The 2,087-nt window shown below is 35.4% G+C and overlaps 1 protein-coding gene across 1 annotated transcript; it reads left to right on the plus strand.

Annotated features, from left to right (window-relative positions):
• Positions 1 to 770: 770 nt before the first annotated feature.
• LOC121966664 (transmembrane 4 L6 family member 5-like) lies at positions 771 to 1,854 on the plus strand (the record flags this gene model as incomplete). The annotated part of the gene is made up of 2 exons (XM_042516732.1): positions 771 to 851; positions 1,653 to 1,854. Coding segments are annotated over 2 exons (228 nt in total), but the record flags the coding sequence as incomplete, so codon positions are not given.
• Positions 1,855 to 2,087: the final 233 nt, after the last annotated feature.

The following is a 2,087-nucleotide window of genomic DNA, read 5'->3' on the forward strand; positions in this document are numbered from 1 at the left end:
TGTGTGTGTGTGTGTGTGTGTGTGTGTGTGTATGTATGTATGTATATCTATGTGTAACATTTGGATGATAATATTAAACTTAAGTTAACTTTAAGGAAAAGCTTTAGAAAAACTTAAATGCCATTTACAATAAAGACAAACATCATCTAATCTCCTCTACTTCCTCACCAAGGGAACACCCACACGCGCGCGCGCGCGCGCGCGCACGCACACACACACACACACACACACACACACACACACACACACACACACACACACACACACACACACACACACAGAAATTCTGATTATGCGAGTTGCCACCACCAGCACTATCTCGATGTTCTAAAGTTTTACAAGGACAATAAATAATTCATGAATATTTTATCTCATGAATGGATCACAGAGACCTTTGAGTCTTGTGGAAAGGACACGTCTTTATGGTTGTGATATTACCTCCAGTTTGAAACATGGACCAGGAAGTTAGGTTTATTTCCAAACTGTTGGGATGTCACTGCCTACTGGGACAAGGGAGTAAAATTCAATTCAGGATTCACAAATATTTGCTTTAAAAGATAAGAGAGAACACACAGACGCACACATATAAATGCAAATGTGTAGGTTGGCATGTGTGCACATACAAAGTACACAAGTACACACACCTGTACCACCTATTCAGAGCTTTTTAGGAACTCTCAATTGCATTTAAAATAACTGAAATAATACATCATAAAACTAAATGTCTTGTTTGGAAATTGAGAACATAATTGCTATTTTTAAATTTTCAGATGCTGTGTCCGAGCTGCTCGGCTATCAGGGCCGGGGGCAAGGGTTGCTGTGGAAAAGGTTGCTGCGGCAACCGTTGCCGGGTGAGTTAAGTCATTTGAGAAATGTACATTTATGTCAGTGTGGGGACCGGACTGGTAGTTAAGGGATGTGAAGGGCAATGGCAAGGGGGATGAAATATCAAATACCGAAGAAAAAAATGGAATCATGTTTATTTTATTAATAATGTACCATCGCATTATTACATTTACTTTATTGTATGGAAGCCTATATCTATCAGTGTGATTATAAAAATGATGATCTAAGTGGAAACCTTCTCAAAATAATGAGAAACTCTCACAATAAAAAAAACTTTCTTAAAATAATCATAAAGTTTCTCAAAAAATGATATTTTTTGTCTTAAAATAATGAGAACTTAAAAATAATGACTGAATCTCAAAATAATGAGTAAGAATCCAAAAATTATTTGAAATTTTATTATAATTAAGACTCTTAACACAAAATAATAAATTACTATTTTGAAATGAGTTAGTATCTGAGAATAATGAGAAACTGTCTGAAAATAAAGATTTTACTCAAAATAATGACTACTCATTGCAAAATAATTAATATCTAGTATTTCTTATCTTAAAATAGTGAGAAAGTTTGTCAAAATAATGAGAAAGTTTGTCAACATAATAAGAAACTTTCATAAAATAATCAGACTCTAATGAGAAACATTTAAAGTAATGAAAACATTCCTCAAAATTATAAATTATTGTCACAAAATACATAGAAACTCTCAAAAAATAATGAGTTGGTATTTCAATAATTATAAAAAACTTTCTTAAAATAATGACTTATTTCCAGATTTTGAGAAATGCTCTTTTCTGTGTCTCTCTCAGATGCTGAACTCGGTGTTCTCCTCTGCGTTCGGCCTCGTTGGAGCGATTTACTGCGTCAGTGTGGCCTCTGCAGGTCTGGCTATTGGACCCAAGTGTCAGGTGGCCAACGGGGAATGGGAATACCCCTTTGAGGATTTTGGCACGTAAGTGATTCCCCAATTATGACTCATTTGAATGTACTTTTCAAGGCATGTTGGTAAAATAAGTCTCATGCTCTGACAAGTGCAGGCTTTTTCTGCAGCCCTTCCTCATTTTTTCACTTATTCTCTGTGTGTCTGCACATCTCTGTTGTCCCCAGTTATATTTACTGTCATTATCTTTTTTAAGAGCGACTGAAAGGTTTCAGTTCTTAATTATAAAAATAAAGAATACAATGTTTCTCCAGTAGATGGCGGGCTGCACCAGCACTTATTTTCAGTGTAGTGAGCCTGGGAA

Source organism: Plectropomus leopardus, unplaced genomic scaffold, assembly GCF_008729295.1.
Source record: "Plectropomus leopardus isolate mb unplaced genomic scaffold, YSFRI_Pleo_2.0 unplaced_scaffold25454, whole genome shotgun sequence".
In the NCBI taxonomy this organism is placed as follows: domain Eukaryota; kingdom Metazoa; phylum Chordata; class Actinopteri; order Perciformes; family Serranidae; genus Plectropomus; species Plectropomus leopardus.